The 17465-nt window shown below is 42.4% G+C and overlaps 1 protein-coding gene across 1 annotated transcript in view; it reads left to right on the top strand.

Annotated features, from left to right (window-relative positions):
* BARX2 (BARX homeobox 2) overlaps positions 1-8971 on the top strand; it is a 47413-nt gene extending 38442 nt beyond the window's left edge. Inside the window, exons 2-4 of the mRNA XM_066607233.1 lie at positions 2185-2491; positions 3696-3780; positions 5370-8971. Of these exons, the coding sequence (XP_066463330.1) occupies positions 2185-2491; positions 3696-3780; positions 5370-5669 (692 nt within the window). The 3' untranslated portion in view covers positions 5670-8971. The remainder of the gene's footprint in view (positions 1-2184; positions 2492-3695; positions 3781-5369) is intronic.
* Positions 8972-17465: the final 8494 nt, after the last annotated feature.

Below are 17465 nucleotides of genomic sequence, written 5' to 3'. Positions count from 1 at the left end.
AATGTTTTATCGGGTCCAGTAGAAATATTTTAAAGTAAATATTGATTAGTTTTGGGACAATATCCTGTTTTAGGACAGGAGAAGAGGGCGAGGATATTACACCAGCAGGTATCCCACAGATCCAGCGCTTCCGCCATCCTAGTAATGGCCAATGCAATCTTTAGACTACCTAATCCCTACAGTGCATTGTAATCTTGTAGATATGATACCTTTTAATGGCTAACAAAAATACATGATGTAATAATAGCGAGCTTGCGAACCTCTTGGGATCTTCTTAGCCTGAAGAAGAACCCGAGAGGTTTACAAGCTCGCTATAACATCTTGTATTTTTGTTAGCCATTAAAAGGTATCATATCTCCAGGATTACTTGGTTTCTCTTGCTGGGAACAATCACATTTTGCTCTATTGGCTAACACGGTACCAAACCTTTGTTTTCATTATACAGTCCATTGGTAATGTTAGACTTCCAATGCATTCTACATGCTCTCTGATAGCCCGAGCTGCTCATGTGATCAACACTGGCCTATTAGTAAGCAGTACACAATGTGCATTAGGTATTTAGAAAAATGTTGGACAGCCGAAAACAGGGCCCAGAAGTGTTGGATTGGAGGGGCTGCAGAGAAGAACAACTACAGGTAATATAACCTCCAGTCCTGAAATAGGAGGGTCACTTTATATCAAATTAAGGAACCTTTTACAATTTTTGGCATGGGCTATGACCAATGGTAAACAAGATTCTTTCCCAGGACCAGGGTGCAGGGGGGTTACATCATCTGCAGCTCTTCTCTGCCATTCCTTTGATATGCTGGTTCTGGGTTTTGTTTCTGCCCGTCAGTCCCAGGACAGAACTTTGTCCCAAAACTTTTGGATTGCTTTAAAATAAACTGAGTAACTTGTAACATGGATACGACTAATAGGGGGACCAGTGGTAAAAAGATTGGTAAGCCGTGGTGTTAATATTGCAGCATTGTATCAGATAACGTGTATGGCCATGTAGCTGCCTGCACACTACTCTACAGACTACTTTCCCATCGGATTGGTCTGTGAAATGTGCATACATCGTTTTGGCTTCTTGCAGAATCAATCTGCCAAGTAATGACATCTATTAATCTTCTATATTCACCCCGTTGACTTCCAAAACAGAACAGGTTGTATTTGCCCAGAAGGAAAGTTTTGGCAGATTAACCCCTTCAGTGCTGGAGGGTTGATAGGAGCCTTACACAAAATCATTCTCCATCGATACAAACACAAGGAAGACGTTAATGTTTCTTGTTTGGCCTTGAAGATCTGCAGCGCTGAAGCCTGGAGGTTCTTGCACCGAGCCAACTGTAAACAACTGCGGTGAACAATTCAGTTCAAGCCCATTATTAATTAAAGCAGCTGTTAATTTATCAAAGCGGTAGAGCTGACACAATTATTAGTGGCTTTTTAATTATAAGGGGAGAAGTGATGATGCCGAGGGAAGTGTTTCTAAACATGAGTAATCTCCATGGTGAACTCACAACACTGAAGGCTTTGCATTATAAGAAGCTACTTACTACATATCATTGTAGCTACTGCATGTCATATGTAAATCCAATGCTACTGTTCATATGGGTTGTATATACATATGGGTACAATGCTGAGTTCTGAAAGAATCTAATATACTTTGTTTTTCCATTTCTCACCATTTTCAAGATCTCTGCTTGCTGTTAGGGAATAGGAATGCTTAGAGCCATAGGCTGACTAACCTATCCTGACTTATTCCAGCTTACAGCTGCTCCGTACAAGTAAAATGTTTAACTCGTAGATGATTTTCTAGATTAAGGACCCATTCTCACACACATATACAAAAATGCTTGCAACATGCACATACGCATGCAGTGAAATCGGGCCATTTTGCATTGATCAAAATTGCACAGGCCCGTGTGAATGAGCCATAGTGCATTGGAACAAACCTTTGTTGTGAGAACCTCTTAGTCTGTACATTGACAACAAGCAGATTTCTTGGAAATAATGAAGAATTCATACTAAAAGTTGATGACAAAGTTGTAGAACTTTGAAACACTAAACTTAAAACAGAAGAGGAAAACCTATTTTCCATTCAGTTACCATTGTTACAGTCAAACTGAGTTTCCTAGGCTGTTTTATGAAGTCATTGTAACTGCCCCATGATAGACTCTTGTATCCTGTGTTTATTGACAGGCTCAGCACCGCTTCGATCATACCCTCTTTTCTCAGTCATCAGCCGCCAGCCCGGTGTCCTCAACCACATTGTCCCCTCGACGTCGTCTTCACCTATTCAGGTTCTGTCTCCCACACACCTCTCGCCCCCATGTGCGCGCTCTGAGACACCGGCCAGCGAAGCTCCACAAAGCAGCGAATCAGAACTTGAACAGACAGCTCCTCGTGTGAAAAAGCCGCGCCGAAGCAGAACCATATTCACAGAGATTCAACTCATGGGGCTAGAAAAAAAGTTCCAGAAACAGAAATATTTGTCCACTCCTGACCGGTGAGTACATATGTAGCCTGAGGTTCCTTGGCCCCTGTGCACAGTCTGTACCAGGACCCCCAACTGCCATGTACTATTTGCAGGGGCTTCAGACTGTGCAGTGTCTATACCCATTATGACAAAAAAAGGTTAATTTGCATAAATAATTCATTGCAAATTATTACTGTGCAATTATGAAAAATCTTATCACACCTCTTGACTACCCTTGTATTATATGGGGCACATGAGCTTTTCAGGAACTAGGGCCAAAGGGCAACTGCACCCATTGAATCCTCAATACCTGCACCTTGCTGGGCTATGGTCACTACCCCAAAGTGCTCAGAGGTTATAGCTTTTACATTTTAGCATTTTGAAATGTAATGTTCTAACATATAAACATTGACTAGATACAATTATACAAGACTGTGCAGAAGTTCATGGGCTTCTCCTACCAGATGAGTAGTTGTGCAATTCTATGTGCTTGAATGTCAGCACTTGAAAACCAGGACCATCATCTTTCCTGAGCAGCAGGCACCCTGTGAGAATAAATGCATCTATTCACTTTCATTTCAGACTGTTTTAAGAAACACAATTTCTTTGGTCTGTCCGCAATCCTTGCCAACCTAACTATACTCCAGCTGTTTGTGGCTTAAACGGTTCCCCAGCTGCACGGTGATGTCAGCCCGCAGCATGGCCAAATCCCATATACAGCTCTGGCATCTGAGTTGGCACAAGTACTCAGTATAGAAGATCAATCGGTCTGTCTGTTACCCACATGCCCAAGATCAGAAGCTTTTGCACAAATAGAGACTTTTATTATGGTGAATTTCAAGCTCCCGTACAGTGAAATGTCAGAGCAGATCTTCTGCTAACAGTAAACCCACTCAGATCCAAGAACTATGTAATCACAGATATGTATTGTCCTCAGCTCAGGGAAATGATTTTTAGCTTTTGTCACTTTGTGCCATATGGTGCTCATATAATACTACCAGACAGTTCGGGGAGTTGTAGCTTTACAAGAGCTGGAGAGGTAATAGTGCCATAGAGTGAATACATAACAATTCCATACAGTGTAGAGGTAGCAGTGCTCACACAGTAATGTTATACAATTCCCAATGAGGACCCCTTCTTTATGAAGTAGGAGCTAGTAAAGTATGGAAGTAATCTGCTTCATAATGATTCATCCTGTTTGCCTTCGGTACTGACTGATTCACTTAATTTGCAGGTTAGATCTGGCACAGACCTTGGGATTGACGCAGCTACAGGTCAAGACGTGGTATCAGAATCGAAGAATGAAATGGAAAAAAATTGTAAGTCTAATCTATTGGAATTCATACAGCTGCTAATAGTAACTCCCATAGTTTTCATATGATGCCACCAATAATTGTCACACCATAGGACCAAAAACATTCATTGAAATCTTTTGAGTAATCATTTTCATGTGATTGAGCATTGGACGCACTCGTAGTAGGTTCTTCTCTGGACCCTAATGGAAAGTCTGTAATACGGCCTTCTCACATTTGCACCATTTGCAACATTGGTGCCTTATGTTGGGATTTGTGTTCCATCAGGGTCCGACTGTGATTGGTTCCTCTGCACCCAACTTTACTTAAAGGGGTTGTCCAGGGTTAGAATAATATGGCTGATGTCTGTCAAAAACAGCACCACCTATCTACAGGCTGTGTGATATGGCAGCTCAGCCACATTCACTGAGGTACATTACCAGAGAAGACCCACAGACACTTGTGGCACTATTTCTCAAAGAAAGCAGCCATGTTTTTCTAATTCTTGACAACCCAAGTTCTCCAGTATGAGATATGGAGAGTCCAGTTTAAAATTCTTGCCTTCAGTTCAGAGGCAATTCTACACTATCCTACCAAAAGCAATTGGACACCTAAACAAGAAACAAAAGTAATATTTATTTACATATGTTAATACCTAGTTGGGCTTCCTTTGGCCCTAATGACATTAGATACTTTCTACGAATGCCTGATACGATTGGAGCTGGTGTTTCCCTCCATTCATCCTGCAAATATCTGGTGAGTTTTCTCAAAGAAGATGGACACTGCTCAGACTTCCTCACCCAATGTTTCAGTTAGTCTAAGGATCTTCAATAGGGTTCAGTTTGAGACTCTGTGCAAGCGAGTCCAATCATGGAACACCCATATTCTCAAACCAACTTAAACCATCATGGATTTGTAACATGGTGCGTTGTCCTGTTGGAAGTATTGCTGCCCATTTCCAGAGTATTGCCACATTGTGGACAGCACATTATTATCTAGAATGCCCACCCGTATCACATCTTGTATCCAAGCTAGAGGCGTTACAACAGGGTACTAGAGCCTCTATGCTTGCCGTATCACATCCTGTATCCAAGCTAGAGGTGGTACAACAGGGTACTAGAGCATCCATGCCTGCCTGTATCACATCTTGTATCCAAGCTAGACGCAGTACGACAGTGTACTAGAGCCTCCATGCCTGCCTGTATCACATCATGTATCCAAGCTAGAGGTGGTACAACAGGGTACTAGAGCCTCCCTTCAAGGGTTCAGTTTTCTGCAATAAATTATCCTATTGTTCGGATATTGTAATCACTTACTTATATCAACGTTACAATCACACAGAGAAAGTTTCATTTGATTCTAACAACTCCTTCTGGGTACTTGATTGTTTGTTTTTTTTACAATGAGTGTACTTTTAGTAGAATAGTGGACCTGATCTGGGAAATCTGAGACACAGTGGTGGCTAGGAAAGTGCTTCCTTACAACCCCACTGAAGAGATTGTCTGACATAACTTGATTAAATTAGGTGCAGAAGCTCTTTAATTATCACAGTTTGATGAAAAAAGCAAGATATCCTATGAATGAACTCCATGAACTCATCATTTGCTTTCCCACAGGTCCTCAAGGGTGGACAGGAGGCACCTACCAAGCCGAAAGGGCGTCCAAAGAAAAATTCTATCCCAACTTCAGAGGAAATCGAGGCTGAAGAGAAGTTGAATAGACTTGCCCGAGAGGCTCAGCTTGAGGCCGAAAAAGAACAAGAGGAGCAGGAAAAGCCACCTGTAGAAGATCAAGACAAACAAACACTGGAAGGAAACGAAAAAGAGGAAGACAAAAAGCCAGAGGCAGGGTCACCTCCTGACACATCCACATCACAGCTAAACATCTCAACAAATGACAGAGGCTCATCCAGCTAAAAACCAAAAGACATCATGTGTTCATCAAGAATGTGTGCCAAGCTGCACCCACAGTCTCTGGGGGTTACCCAGAATGTGCTCTAGATGTGCAGACCCCGACCCTTAAGGGAATCTTCTCTCCAAGTCCTTTTATGTAGAAGGGAAAAGGTTAAAGCCACATGGAGGAGGGAAGAGAATGGAGGATCTCCGTGACTAATGGGGTCTGTACAGACAAGACTGGGAATTTTTGCTGTGTTTGGAAAACAATTGGACAGTGTATATATAGTGTCCTTTATTATTGTGCCAGAAACTGCAGTGGAAAGGGTGAAAAAAGCCAAAGCAAAAGGGAAAGAAGCTGTTTTCCCAGTGTAACTTACTTGAGAATGCTTTCACATTAAGTGCCTTTTTGCATGTAAAACAATCTTTATGTGTTAATTCATGACTGCAGCCCTTTAATCTCTTCTCTATTCACAACTGGGGCTTAAATTCCATAAAACGGGCAATAAGAGACTGCCTTCAGTCAGTGCACGGAGCAGACGTCCTAGGATTCAGTTTATGGCATTCAGGTCTCAGTATTACTTGGAGTCATAGCAGGTCATGAAAGCAGCAAGGCTCTCTACAATTCTGCCACCGAAGGTTACATTCTGTCTTTCTCTAGTATTGAAGAGGATATTGTTGTAGAGATCATTTATATAAAGTATACAATGTACTAGATGCTCCAAATATGATACAAGTGGCTTTAACCAAAGACTCAATGTAAACTGTAATGTAGGCAAAGTTACTTCAATAGGCTGTTCTGCAAGTTAAAGAGGTTTTCTGGGACTCTAATACTGTTGACTTATCCTTAGGCTAGGCCATCATTATCTGATTGGTGGGGGTCTAATGCTCAGGACCCCTGCAGATCCACTATTTGAATAGACAGCACTATGGCCTCTTCACTGCATGCCAGGCACAGCATCGTACATTTCATAGTGGTTGTGTCTGGTATTGCTGCTCAGTCCCATTCACTTGAACAGGACATGTGACAAATTAATGTCATATTACTGGCGTGAGAAGTGGTGGAGCACCGTGGCTCTTTAATCGGCTGAATAGCAGGGTCCCAAGTGTCAGACCTCCACTAATCTGATATGATGGTCCACGCAGATGATAGATTGTCAATATTTGAGTCTCGGCAAACTCCTTCAAGCTGCAATCAATGCACAATACATAGCTAAATGTCTGATAGATGCGAGACCCACCACTTAAAAGTTGGCCCCCAATTCTGCTGTGCTGCACTCTTTATATAAGTCCCATTCACTTCTATGGGAGTTTCGGAAATGACGTAGAGTAGCCTGTTCAGCTGTTTTTCGTAATCTCGGCCCCCACTGACCATTGTGTATAATGGGTGAATAAGATGAGAATATTCCTTTAAAGTAGATAAAAAGTCACTTTGGAGGAAAAACTTGGATAAAGGAAATACCATGTAATTTCATTACCAAACATTACCAGGTAACATGCATAGAACATAAATTGGAATTGTCAGTACCGTGTTATGTGCATAAAGCTTAATCGTCATATCACAAAGAGTTCTGCAACTTTCTAACAAAACAAATTATGTAGGTTTATGAAAACTGTCCAATAGAAAAAGTGCCTCTGTTACCCATAGCAACCAATCACAACTCAGCTTCCATTTTTCAAAAACACTATTAGAAATGAAAGTTTGCTGTGATTCGTCGATATGGGCAACAAATACAGTTTTTCCTTTTATGAATTTTTACAATTTTCCCCGAAATGAATTCAAAATACTTTCTGCCAATGACAGGGATAGTTTCTGTTTACATCCAGAGCTGGGAAATATGGGCAGACCTTATACAGTTGCAAGAAAAAGTTCTTCTGAAGGTTGTTTGCATGTAGGTATGGTTCACACTAGCCAATCTTTCTTGAGAAGAACAGATTTGACAGTAACCAGACCTTGTGTACCTGTATTTAGTGGGCAAAGCAAAACAAGTGAAACACACACTTCCAATCACATCTTATTAATTGTACAACCTTTAGCCAATTAGGTCTTGGAGAAATCATTAACATAGAGGTTCACTTATTTTTTCCCCCTGCACTGTGGATGTTTATTGAATGTGCTCAATAAAAGACATGAAGGGTACAACTGTTTGTGTGTTATTAGTTTAGAATTATTTCAGTTGTGACTTGGATAACAATCAGATCGCATTTCATTAATAATGCGGAAATCCAGGTAATTACAAAGGGTTCACTTACTTTTTCTTGCAACTGTACTTCTCATAGCTAAAGGTTTGTTGTATTGTATACAGTGTAGAGACTCCTTGGTGAGATAAGCAGCCTGGATTAAAGGTGGCCTCAAGGCTTTAACAAACCCTCAGGGCAAATAATGTTTACAGAGGATTGCCTTACCGGATACAATTGTAACAAAACCTCAGTTATGAGAAGTGTTCGACCACATTCAACTCTTGTGGATCTGGCAAGAAATATAGACAAAATAATGTACCATGCTGCACTATTTAATTTTAGCTGGCATGCCGGAAGCCATCGGACAACAATATGGTCATTGGGGTCAGCCTGAGGTTGTTTGGGTCTGGCATGTGCCAGTCCCAACACTTCTGCTATTTTTGTTGTTCAGCTGCTATAACAGTTGAACCATAGAAATAATACCAAAGTATTAAAATGAGTTTTCCTGTAAAAATATTGTTTCTAGTTAGATCCAGCCCATAATTAAAACATTTTGGTATTTAAATTTATTTTAAAATGTTTCTGTCCCCAGATATTCCAGGAATAATGTTAGAATAGCGCCACCTGCTGTCTCTATTCGGTGTCTACCTCTGTAATTGTTCCAGTGTGGTCACACATGCTCAGTCTTGCTTCCCTCTCTGCTTCACTGGGTATGTAGAAGGATCCCTGGTGTGGTGAGTGGCTGCTTCTGAAGTTGCAGCATCTTCTCTGATGTCAGAAGAGATGCTGAGCAAGTGATAAGAGAGGAGGCAGCGTTAGTGCAGAGAAGCAAGACTGAGTAGGTGGGACCATCTTGGAACATTACTGAGGTGGCCCGGACACAGAAAGTCTCTTCAATAGAAGCAGTAGGTGGCGCTATTCTAACATAATTGCTGGAATATCTGGGGATAGAAACATTTTCTTTATAAATATTTTTTGTATTTACATTTATTAATCATGGAATTCTTGATTTACCTAGAAACAATATTTTTTGTGAGACAATCCCTTTAAAGGAAACGTCTCACTAGGTTCATTCTGCCTGAACCATGGGCAGTATGAATGCAGGATAGATATGTACTGCCCCCCCCCCCCCCCCATGTAAGTCTTAGTCTGAAATGCCATGACATTTCAAAATAAACACAGTTTGAAGTTTGCTAGTTTGACTCTTGAGTGAAAGAGGTGGCCCGTGCTGGGCTCTATCCCACCTTCAGCATGTTAACCGACAGCTCTCTCCCTGTACACGAACAGGTAGAGGAGCTGTCAGTCTACATGCTGTGGGTGGGAAGAGCCCAGCGTAGTCCACCTTTTTGACTCAAGAGCTGCATTCCCTAGTCAAACAGGCAAGCTTCTAAATGTGTGATTGCTTTGAAATGCCGCAAGATTAATGACATGAGGTCATATTCACAGCTCCTTTAAAGGGAAACCTGTCACCGGGTTCGGGCAGCATACTGAATTTTTCATTACACAGTGTTCTAGGGACTCTGTCAGCTCCTATGAGACCCCCTAAGCCGGAGGGAGCTGACATGCTGAATTGGGGGTGTGAGTCTTTTACCTATGTCCCCTACTGTTGCCCCAATGTGGATTGTCAAGGCCACCTATGAATGCCTCCAGCGGACTACTTGGTATGCACATCGAATATGAAAACTAGTTCTCTCATTTTATGTGCATCCTATGTTGTCTGCGGCATGTGTTGCAGCCATGGCTTTAACAGCACACAGCAGGGGTTCGTCAGGGAACATAAGTATGAGTGTGGTTTCACATCTTCGCCGGAACCTTCGACGGGAAGTTCCATCACAGATGCAGCTGAAAATATCGGAAGAAAAACCGTTGCATGCAGCACCTTTTCTTCCGGTAACATTTTCAGGACATTCATATTTTTGTATACCATGTAGGAGTATTGGCTTTCCAGATTTATAACTACATTGAAAAGTTCTTCAATTTTATAATGTACTTTGTATTTCAATTCCTCATCTTTTCCTAGACCTCTGCTTACTGTTGGTGAACAAGAATATCGAAACATATGTATTATGTTGTGAACACCAGATTTCTGGTGTACAAAAGTTGCAATTCTAGTGCATGGGGCAAAACTGCTAATTTTTGTGGTTTTCCATTGGTTTTCCTAGCATAGGGTGGCATGGCCATATCAGGTTTACCATACGTTACACAAGAAACTGCCGTAAATTAAAGGTCAAACCTATACTAGTTTTTAATTGGCACACATTTCAGCCTGGCGTACGAAGGTGCTGTCAGAAGGAATAAATGCATTCGGGGCTAGCGCCTCTTAATACATTTGTCGCACTGACGCTGGCACATAATTTACTTAAACTGGCATATGAAACGCCAGTCTTAGTAAAATATCTTCCATTTTTTTTACATCCACAAGATGAAGAGCTCACATGGCTGCAGAGCAGGTCACAAGAAAGAGCTCTGATACGGTATAAGGGTACGTTCACAAGTAGCAGAATTGGTGCCAAAAATCTGCACGAAAACTGAAGCGAATTCTGCATAAAAATCCACTTCAAAATCAAATTTTGCCGCAGATCCACAGCAGACTTCACCTGTTCAATTGGAAGGGTGAAATCTGTTGCAGATCTGCAACAAAATCCACATAAAATTCCGCAGGGCAAAATATACTGCGGGTTTTGATGCAGAGCCGTATCCCTGTGAATGCACCATATGGTCTATACACTTCATTCAAACATTGTCAGGAAGTTGTAGAAGTTTGATTATATAATGATATGATTGAATCTGGAAAATCTCCACAGAATTCCATGCAAGCAATTTTTGTTCGCATACTTTAACATGCGTCTTTATCAGGCAATTTTTTTTCCTCCCCAAAAAGTGTATGGAAAGACACCTGAAAAATAAGCCATGCCTAGACCATGCTATATTTTGTAAAAAAAAAAAAATGGACCCCAAAAATGCAACAAAATGAATGAAAAACACAACAAAAAACCTGCTTGTAGTGCCTTACAGAGTTGCCCTATTGCTTTACAGCGAACAACTGGCCAAAGAGTTTTTTGCTGAAAAAAACACAGTCAAACACCCAGAAAACACAATTTTTCATAAAAACGCTAAGTGAAGTCACCTTTATACTTATATTAGGCCAGCATCGCATGAGCATATTGTGGCCGCATTTCTGCGTCTGTAATACAGACATGTATGCCAGCCTGACAGGTAACGTGAATAAACCCCGGGGGACATACATCTGTCATGGTGACAGGGTCTGGGTACCCTGCAGTCAGCGAAGAGACCCTGGGCATCGGGGAAGTCACCCCTACATAGACAATGGATGTGCATGATGAAATTCTAGCGGTTTTCTTGAGATAAAAATCTAAAACTCTCCGTAGGTCATTATGTGTCGCAAGAGGCAATTACTGGCCAACAACTGGGACAGTCAGAATCATACATTTCAGGCAGCAACGATCTTCAGTCCTGGACTGGCAGACAAAATGCCATTTCCTGAGCTGCAGTATTAGACCATCAAAAATCTTCCCTCTAAGGGCGCCTACCCACTTGCGTTGCCGATTTTCGCGCGTGAAAAACACGGCGTTTTCGCGCGTTTTTCGCGGTGTTTTTTGCAACCCTCCATTGACAATCATGGGTGAATTAAGAGAAAAATAAGGAGACATATGCAACTGACAGTTCCTATGTGAAAAAACCCCACGAAACGGAAAAAAAACCCAGATGGACAAGAACACATTCTATACTAATTGCTCTTGAGAAAAAATGCAAAACATCGCAGGAAAAAAAATTGCAAGTGGGTAGGCACCCTTAATCCAGTGTACTAAAGATTTTCATTTCCCTCTCCTCTTTGGTAAACTGCCTTCTTAATAAAGACATTTTAGAGACGCGCCTCACTGGGGCGCATGCCTGATGGTGGAGTCATAGGCACAGACCACTGGAACCCTATAGCACCAGTGTGAATGGAGTTGTGCAGAATTCACTGTACGTGAGAGTCCAGTTTTGTAACTCCGGTGTAACACTGACTTGGAATAAGATTTATAATAAAGCATCTATTTTTAAAGAAAATCTGGAAGTGACATGAAAATATTTGTTGTGTTTTTTTCCACTCTGGATGTAGAGCACATTGGTTTCAATAAATGAGAGATAAAGATTATAAACTATATATTAAAGGGGTTTTCCATCTCAGGCAGTAACTGGCTGAGTTGACAAAACCGCGGCTGGTTTTCTGACCACCTCTCGTGTTTCACAGCACAATGTGCTACGCTCATAGGTTCACAGGGCTTGAAATGGCGACTGGGCCCCTGCGGTGAGGGGGCCCAGAGGCCGCCCTCTTCCATTTTCATATGCACAATCACCGATCATGCTTCTGTCAGTGTGACTAGCCGGAGAGGAAGCAGAGAAGAGGAGGAGGGAGGTAGCCGTATGGCCCGACATGGGGTGGAGCAAGTGATGATGTCATCATCTTGCCGCTCCTGCCATACGGTGGCTGCATCTGCCTGCCCTGCTGCTCTCCTCACACGGAGAAGTGGTCTGGCCATTTGTATGTATGTATGTGTGTGTGTATGTGTCTGTCTGTCTATCTATCTATCTATCTATCTATCTATCTATCTATCTATCTATCTATCTATCTAGTGTATGCAATTTCTTAAAAATGTATGTAGTCTTTGAATACCAAATGCAGTTTTTAAATGTATTTATCTTTATTGTAGTTCAAAAGTACAACAAAAAACATGAACATACCCTAAGGCCACTCTCACACCTGCGTTCAGAAAACGCTGCTCGATATCGCTGCATTTTTACTGCAATTTCGAGCGGTGGTTTTGAACACATGCTACAGCGCTTTTTAATGCACCCCATCATTGTGATGGGTGAGGACGTGCGTTAAAAATGCAAAAATTGAAAAAATGGCTCTCAAAAATCGTGGCATTAGAAATATCGCATTCGCGCTCAGGTTTGAGTAACCCCAATAAAATCAATGGGAGTGTTGTTATGTGGTTAGCACGGCACTCAGGACGCCGCTTTAATAGTGGTAAAAAGCATTGTGTGTGAGAGTGACCTAAGGGGCTACAAACAAATTTTCATGTAGTGCAGGAAATGCGTCATGTTTGGAAAGATTACACCCAGGGACTAGATCATGAATGGAAATTCATTTTGCAGCTGTATGCAGCACGATTTAAGTATAGGGGGAGGTTGGGCCCGAACTGAACTTTTGCACCCGGGCCCCTGAGCCTTTAGACATACCCCTGGCTACACTGTTTTCTAAACACCTATTTATATCAACAGGAAGTATGGAAACAACTGAAGCCTGCCATCTTGGCTCTTTTCATAACACCCGGTAAGGTGGTTGGAAAACCAGCCAAGGGTTTCTCATGTTAGCCAGGAAGTGCCAAGATAGAAAGACATTATTATTATTCCTGAATGCCAATTACAGTTGAAGCAGAAGAAAGTGATGCCTCCATGCTATGTTTCTGGAGAACAGTGTTTTCGAGGCAGATTGCAATATTACTTATTCTGTACTGATCCTGTGTTATATCCTGTATTATATCCCAGAGCTGCACTCACTATTCTGCTGGTAGAGTTCCTGTGAATGTGCATTACATTACATATACTGTGCTGATTCTCAGAGCTGCACTCACTATTCTGTTGGTGGAGTCACTGTCTACATACATTACACTACTTATCCTGTACTGACAGAAGGGGAAATAAAAAATTAAAAACAATCACAGAAAATGGCCGTTACTTACTGAGTGAGGAGTGCATATAATAATAATAATAATAATCTAATAATAATAATCTTTATTTGTATAGCGCCAACCTATTCTGCAGCGCTTGTAGATATAGATGCATCCTCCTCTCACCATGCAGGTAGCTGACTACCAAATGGAGGAGCCAATAACACCTGTGAGGGCACCGATAAGACAACCCCTTCTGTGATGCCTTTATATTAGTGTACGGACCCACTACAATGCAAGGAACCGTGAATTGGTTAGTGGGCTCATGTATCTTGGCCAACATCCAACCAATGCCTTGCATTTATTATCTATCATTCACATGCAGTGTGGCATTAAGACTCCAGGGGGAGCCCAGGGTGGCAGTACCAATGTGGTTCACTGATAGAAATGCAGGGCAACCCGCTGAATTATCATGGCATCATTAATAGGTTGCTGGTCTGCATGGTGAACTACATATATCAGAATGGTCTGGCCCCCTGTATCCACCATGTGTGGGAGTGTACACCAAGCATCCACCCCCCTCATTATCAGGAGGCAGTGTGAGTGGTTGTTTTATCGGTGTCCTACACAGGTGTTATTGGCTCCTCCATTTGGTAGTCAGCTACCTGCATGGTGAGAGGAGGATGCATCTATATGCACTCCTCAGTCAGTAAGTAACGGCCATTTTCTGTGACTGTATTATACTCCAAAGCTGCACTCACTATTCTGCTGATAGTGCCACTGTGTATGTACACATTACTTATCCTGTACTTATCCTGAGTTACGCGGAACACCAAAAGCAAGTGAACTGCGTACTGGACTCACGGTCAGACATAATGCAAGGACTGACAAATGACCCCAAACACTCACCTAGCATACCTACACACACACAGATGGATTAGATTAGGTATGAGGTATTAATTCATGTTTTGACCAAAACACTTAAGTCCATGAGCCCGCGACAAGGGTCCTTGTTGTCTCACGGGTCCCTACTCTAACAAGATAACTAACCCAAGGAAACCTGCCTGCAAGCGGGACAATCGTCCCAATGGGGTCGGCCACATGCTGGAACTTAGGGACCTACCTCACCCTAGATGGTAAACATTCCAACCAGCACATGACACAGTTCACACCAACACACCAGGGATTGCATCCTACACAGAACACCATTTAAACTTAACAGGACTGTTCACCTCCCATGTCTGGCCACCTGCACAGACACTCAGAAAACGTTACTCTACACACCTACACAACAGCATCCTTTAATACAAACTCCAGGGTAGTGGAAAACCAGCATCCTCTAGACAAAGGGGCTGCTATATATCTGCAGCAGACCAGTGGGGATTGGCTGGCTAGAGAACAACACACTCAACCAGCTCAATTATAGCACACCCATGGAACTACAGGTCCCGTCAGCACAACCTGACAGCTATTTAGTATTGAAATAACACAACATCTCCCCCCCCCCCGATATTTGGTATAGATACATGACTAACACTGTTAAAAAAAAGACAATTCGAAAACCGCTGATTTTGATGATCATGCCTCTCAAAAAAATTAAGCAAAAAGCATTCAGAGTTGTATGCACCACAAAATTATAAATTAAAACATCAACTCATCCTGCAAAAATGAAAGCCTCATGGAGCTCTGTAGATGGAAAATAAATACAGCAATGCAAAAAATGTTTTTCTCTATGAAAAATGCTTTCATTGTCCCAAAATACAATAGTAAAATCTAAAAGAAAAACAATATAAATGAGTTATCATTGGAATGAGCCACAAATAAAGATAACATATTAATTATATCACACAGTCAACGGCATAAAAAAATAAAATAAAAAACAATGTCAGAGTTGTGTTTTTTTTTTGTACAATTCATCTCCTCAAACATGCAATAAAAAAAAATAATCAAAAAGTCATATGCACCCCAAAATGCTACCAATGAGCATGTCAAGTCGTTCCGCAAAAAACAAGCCCTCAAGCAGCTCAGCAGATAAACAAAAAAATGACATCAATTATATGGTATCGCCACAACTGCAATCACCTGCAGCAAAGGATAACATATCACTTAGGGTTCCTTCACACGAACCTATGCTTTTTTACGTTCTCTCGGACACTCCGTAAATTCGCATGAATGGACAATTTTTAGCGATCAAGACCCGAGCTTAATTAGAGTTTTCTCGTCCATCAATACGGCCGGGTGCGATGTATTGGCAAAAAAAAATATGTCGCACCCTGGAAAAACCTTGCTCTGCATAAATCTTCGGAATGACCTCAAATGCCTACATAGAGGCACCTGTAAGCATAGGCGTGCCGTCAAGGTTTGCTGGGCGTAACTAAAGGCTCAGGGGCCCAGGTGCAAAAGTTCAGCTGGGCCCCCACTTCCTCCATCTGTACTCATACCCAGAGCCGTAATTTGAAAATTCAGGGCCCCAATGCAAAATCTGTAACAGGGCCCCCAAACTATAATGCTTTATTTATAGTACTGGGCTCCCTACATGGAGAAGATAGGCCTTATGAGCCCCCTAAGGGTCCTGGGCCCGGGTGCAACCGCATCCCCTGCATCCCCTATAGTTACGCCCCTAGGGGGGAGAGAGATCTCTCTCACTCTCCCCCCCGCCACCCCCTGCCCGCCGCCCCCTTGAATCTGCTCGGACCAGTATGCAGTTACTCGAGAAGAGCGATGCTCGCTCGAGTAACTGCCTTAACCGAGCGTGCTCGCTCATCTCTATTTATTAAGTATTTTGCAAAGTATGACTATCTGTTTTTCAAGTAGGAAAATTCAAATTTGAAAATTGCTAATTTTTGTAAAATTTCTGTAGGTTTATTATTTTAGCAAAACGTATCAACCAAAATTCACCACTAACATAAAGTACAATGTGTCACAAAAAAAACCTGTCTCCGAATCACTTGGGTAAGTAGAAGCATTCCAAAGTTATTACCACTTAAAGGGACACATGTCTGATTTGAAAAATGGTGCACTGTTCAGGAAGGTCAAAACTAGCTGCAGGGGGAAGTGGCACTAGCTTTTCAAACAACTTATGCTCATCTACTAGCTTGTGTTAGGCCGTTTTCACACGGCCGAGAAAATCGCAGCATGTCCTATCTCTGGGCGTGCCTTTGTATCCCTCATTTTCTTTAATGGGGCCGGCAAAGTATGGCACCACGTGCTAGGTGCACATGAGTGCGTTGTAAGGTTTCCCATTAAAAACAATAGGAAACACTCTGCAATCCTCAGCTGCGGCTATCAGCTGTGCCAGATGATTGCTACTTCCCGGAAGTGAATCAAGACATTTTTGATACAAAAATGCCTCGCATCCACGGGAAAATCGCATGCTGGCGAGAGCGATATCGGGCTGAGTTTCACGGCCCAACATCACACTTGCCTTTGTGAAATTAACCCATTTCTGTAATATACTTGCATAAAAAACTTAACTTTTTCACTACTGTATGGCCGCCTGCAGACGGCCGAGTTGGAAAATTCTCGCAGCGGGACCCGCCCCGAGCCCCTGCAGGGACCAGTGCGGCGCTCACCTCTCCCGTGGCTCCGGCTCTGCGAGCCCCGAACAGAAATAGAGCGTGCCGCAATTTTTTTTCCGCGTGCATTTTCACGCAGACAAATTGCAGCCGTCTGAATAGGATTGCGTATTGTAATGCCATGCTATGCAGGCGGGCAGGGGTGGAAATTCTGCGGGAAATCCCGCCACAGAATTTCTGCCTGTGTGCAGGGGGCCTATGTCATGTTTGAAGTGGCTTCCACTAGGGGTCTCCCTTCCAGCTTCCCTGTAATCCACTCACTGTCACTAGGTACAGAGCTTCTGTAGTAACAAAGACACAGGGACGTTCCCATAGTAACAGGGGGAGGGGCTATCTTCACAGGCGGATCCCATGCACTCAGAGGCTGCAGACTGACAGATCTGTAG

Source organism: Eleutherodactylus coqui, chromosome 6 (genome assembly GCF_035609145.1).
Source record: "Eleutherodactylus coqui strain aEleCoq1 chromosome 6, aEleCoq1.hap1, whole genome shotgun sequence".
NCBI lineage: Eukaryota > Metazoa > Chordata > Amphibia > Anura > Eleutherodactylidae > Eleutherodactylus > Eleutherodactylus coqui.
The sequence above is the reverse complement of the archived record's forward strand: the minus strand, read 5'-3'. Positions and strand labels throughout refer to the sequence as shown.